Here is a 4,568-nt window from a genome sequence, read left to right on the forward strand (position 1 = left end):
ATATTGCAGTATTAGTGGCCTTGTACATAGGACATCCTGGAATTGTCAGGATGAAATATTTGGCCAGGAGTTATGTGTGGTGGCCTAACATGGACAGGGAGAGAAAAGAATGGGTGGCTACATGCACACCATGCCAGGAGTCCAGACTAGTTCCCCCAAAGGCGCCAGCTAAGGAATGGAAGCGACCACAAGTGCCATGGTATAAGGTACACATAGATTTTCTTTGCCCTGTTCATGGCCAGACCTTTATGGTAGTTGTGGATACCTACTCGAAATCAATAGAAGTAGTCCTCATGACCTCTACCATGGCAGAAGTGGTCATCAAGGCACTATGGACACTTTTCTCCACTCATGGCCTACTCAATGTTTTGGTCTCTGACAACAGGCCCCAATTTACAGCCATGCAATTCGAGAACTATTTAGCAGCCCTACAAAAAGCCCTACACCAAAGGAGCATGAATTCACTCCTTCCACAGATAACTCAATCCCGAAGATACTGGGGCACTTATCTGTAATTATTGCAGGCCCGCAGCGAGTTTGGAGTGACCCGGCTCCAGAAACTCCAGCCGCAGCATGTGAGAAGTTCCAGGAGCTTCCACCAGGCGAAGCCGTGGAGGCAACACGTCCATCACACCAACTGAATTGCATAGGTCTGGGTGAGCCACCAGAAAGCCTGACTGACTTTGTCACAAGTTGGTCGAGCCCATCTAAGAGGAGGGATGTTAGATACCAGAAACATTGGTAATGGTTTACACCAAGGTCCTCTCTTCTGGCAGGAACAGAGATTCAATCTGATTGGTTGAAGGGACTGACAGCTCCCTATAAAAGGGCTGCTGTCAGACTGAACTTTCACTGGATTGGACATAGTTGACTTGTGCTAATAAAGAGCTGTTTGTTACTCTGAAGCCTGAGTGTGCTTTCATTCACTTGATCTAACATTTTCCAAAGTATTTCTTTCTTTTGGAGAGGGGGGGGCGGGGATTCCCATAGTTAATACAAAATGCAATTTTATAGCAACATATTTGATAAAGGCATATATACAATACAAGAAAAGACAAGTTAGTTAGCCAGGGCAACAATTCTACAAAACCCATATTGCAAGTAGTACACAGTCTACCCTAAATAGCTCTTATAGTAGTTTACCATTAGCACCCCAATCTATTTAGATTTATTATTATCTCTCCTATATTCCAGTGTGCATCTCTCTCTCTCTCTCTCTCTCTCTCTCTCTCCCTCTCTCTCTCTCTCTCTCTCTCTCTCTGTGTGTGTGTGTATGCATAGTATGTATGTATGTATGTATGTATGTATGTATGTATGTATGTATGTATGTATGTATATGTATATATATATATGTTGTATTTGTGCTGATAAATAAATAAAGGGAGACTAGTATAGATCTATTTCAAGCTATTTAGCTCTCATCAGTTAGCCATACCCTTACTGGGAATTAAACCAGGGCTGTATTGCATATTAGGCCAATGTAATTGCCACTAAGCCACAGGCTCTCTTCCTTATCGGCTAGGCCAGGGAAATAGGTATGTATTTGTGTTACAAATCTGGTATGTGCAATACAGACACACACACACACACACACACACACACACACACCTAGCCAAGGTCAGGCTCTTCCCCTGGTTGTGGCATGCAGAATAGAGGGTGAGATATTTTAAAAGATAGAGGTCAAAGAGAATCACAAATGATTAAATATGTATCAGGGTTTTCTTCCACTTGAATGTGTTTCACCTCTCACAATTTACACTGCAGCCCTCATTCTGTTAATAATCTGAGATGTTATTATTATTGCATGTGATATGATAACTGGTCCTGGAGGAAGCTATTGGGTTCTTAATAGCCAATTATATTAATGAGCACACATGTCTGTTTTATTTATATTTCCTAAATGTGTCAATAAGCACACAGAAGTCATTTTTATTTTGGTGCACAAGTCTCTTGAGAGAAATGAAACAAAATTAATAAACATTCAAAGAGAAATATCTATGACTACAGAGAGAGGTTTCACTACAGAAAAATTAGTAGGACAGCATTGACAGTGGTAGAAATATATTTGGAGAGATTTCTCTGTAGACTTTTTAAAAAATGAGTTAACTACATGTTTAACATTGGTACCTTTTCCATATAATAATTATGAAGAATAAAAAATAGTTATAATCAGCAGAAATTTGGACCAAACCTTCATGCATGAACTGATCACTAATAATGTGTTAGTGTTGACAAAGTTATCTCATCATCTATCTGTATATCAGTAAAAAAATGCATGGTAAGATTCATTTTTATTTCTCTGTTTTTAAACAAGTTAAATATTATTGCTGAAAATGTGTTTGGCATTTGATGCCTGAAAAATATAATGAGATATCAGAGTTCAGAGGTACAATAGGCTGTGTCTCATTTTCTGTCCAAACTCCACTAAGGACTTTATTGGTTTGTACTGAATGCGATACTGCCTTTTCAAGTTGAATTTTCATCTCCTTCTGATTGCTGGAGACAGGAAATTATTAATTTATTGGGCCAATATTTGAAATCTTTTGATTAACTATATTTCAAAATAGTATAATTGTATGTTTATCACCAAGTGAATATCAAAATTTTAATTTAACAATATGTTATTAAGCATATGTATATTGCTTTTATGTATTACTTGCAAGGGTTTTTATTAGTGGTGACATTAATTTTTTTTTATTACCGGTTATGTGGAATTGGCTTGGTGGACATAGTATGGCGTGGTGAGCATGGCAGGGGAAGGATACTGCAAAATCTCCATTCCCACCCCACTCTGGGGTCAGCCAGAGGCGGCATTTGCGAGTTCTCCGAACTGCTCAAAATTTCCACTACTGGTTCTCCAGAACCTGCTGGATTTCATTCCTGGTTTTTATTCTATTATTTTATCCCAATATGTGTTAGAGAGAATACCCCCCCCCCAAAAAAAAGCCTACCACCAACATTTACAAAAATTTCCATAGAGAAATTATACAAAGAGAAATGTCTGCTCTTTCCAAATAACAGACATAGCAAATTATGTTTATATTTATTGGTAAAATTTGCATTGCCTTTCCTCTAGAAGTGCAAAGCACCATAGATAGATTTTTTCCCAATTTTCCAACACTACCACAATACTCGTGTGCAGACACATTACAATGGGCCCAATTATTCTGAGCAAATTTCACTTATGAAAATAGACTTGAACCAGTATTGTTCTACTCCCTAACCAATGCTTTTGATAACTACATGAAATAATACACCTGAAAAGAGGATAGAAGGAAAAATGTGAGGTGGCTAATTGGCCCATTAGTTCAGGTGGGCAAAAATTGAAAAAAAGTTTTTTTATCCTCATCCTACATCCCTGTTTTCTGTGTTCTGATTCTGATTTTCATTCTCTCCATGTTTCCTTTTCATATCTCATCAAAAATCAAAATGCCACCTCCAAAATTTTCAGTCAGTATATATTAACGGTCACAGACCAAAACACAAGTACTACAAAGAGACATAAGAGAATTGATCATAGCATCATATCAATCAGTCACCAGAAGGTTAACTAAGGAAAGTTACAGCGTTCTCCTCTAACCTCCAAAATTTTATCTAACTGAATTTCCCTCCTTTCTTTCTTTGCAGTTATGCCAGCTGGTCATAAATAAAACATGGAGAACCAAACCACAGTGCCTTACTTTCTGCTTCTGGAATTCTCAAAAAATCGACATCTGCAGATTTTGCATTTCTTCTTCTTCTTTCTGTTATATGTGGCAACTGTTATAGCAAATCTTCTCATCATCTCTGCAGTTGCTTTTGACCATCGACTACATAGCCCCATGTACTTCTTTCTCATGAATTTAGCTCTGCAGGACGTGGGCATTGTTTCAGTCATTGTGCCCAAATCTATGATAAATTCTCTCATGGATACCAGAAACATTTCTTATTTTGGTTGTGCTGTTCAGATATTTCTCTTTCTCTTCTTTGCAACTTCTGATTTTGCCCTCCTGACAGTCATGGCATATGATCGGTATGTTTCCATTTGCCATCCACTGCACTATGAGATGATAATGAGTTGGAAATACTGTACTGAAATAATAATTCTCGTCTGGGTTTCAGGTCTTCTCTGTGGAACGCTGCATACCACTGGCACTTTTTCCATCCCTTTTTGTTCTAATGTGGTCAACCAATTCTTCTGTGAAATTCCACAATTGCTGAATCTATCTTGCACTGGCTTAAATCTACTTGAGATTGGAATTCTTGTGGCCAACGTCATTGCTTCACTAGGTTGTTTTACTTTTATAATTGTATCTTATGCAGTGATATTCAAAACAGTGTTAAGAATTCCTTCTGAAAAAGGAAGGCAAAAAGTCTTATCTACTTGTATTCCCCATCTTACAGTAGTGTTTATGTTTTTATTAAGTGGATGCGTTGCCTATCTGAGATCTCCCTCTGGCACACAATCTTACTTAGATATTGGACTGACTGTTCTGTATGCCCTCCTTCCACCCCTGCTCAATCCAATCATCTATAGCATGAGAAATAAGAATATCAAATGTGTCCTTTCTAAACTGTGGAGATTCTGA

At 38.1% G+C, this 4,568-nt stretch overlaps 1 protein-coding gene across 1 annotated transcript; it reads left to right on the forward strand.

The window, feature by feature from the left end:
• Positions 1-3,653: 3,653 nt before the first annotated feature.
• On the forward strand, positions 3,654-4,568 carry LOC309402070 (olfactory receptor 14L1-like; the record flags this gene model as incomplete). Its single annotated transcript, XM_081971580.1, has 1 exon — positions 3,654-4,568. One exon carries the CDS (start codon positions 3,654-3,656, stop codon positions 4,566-4,568), a length of 915 nt encoding a protein of 304 aa, XP_081827706.1.

This window comes from Natrix helvetica, assembly GCF_964273705.1.
Source record: "Natrix helvetica genome assembly, chromosome: Z".
Classification (NCBI taxonomy): domain Eukaryota; kingdom Metazoa; phylum Chordata; class Lepidosauria; order Squamata; family Natricidae; genus Natrix; species Natrix helvetica.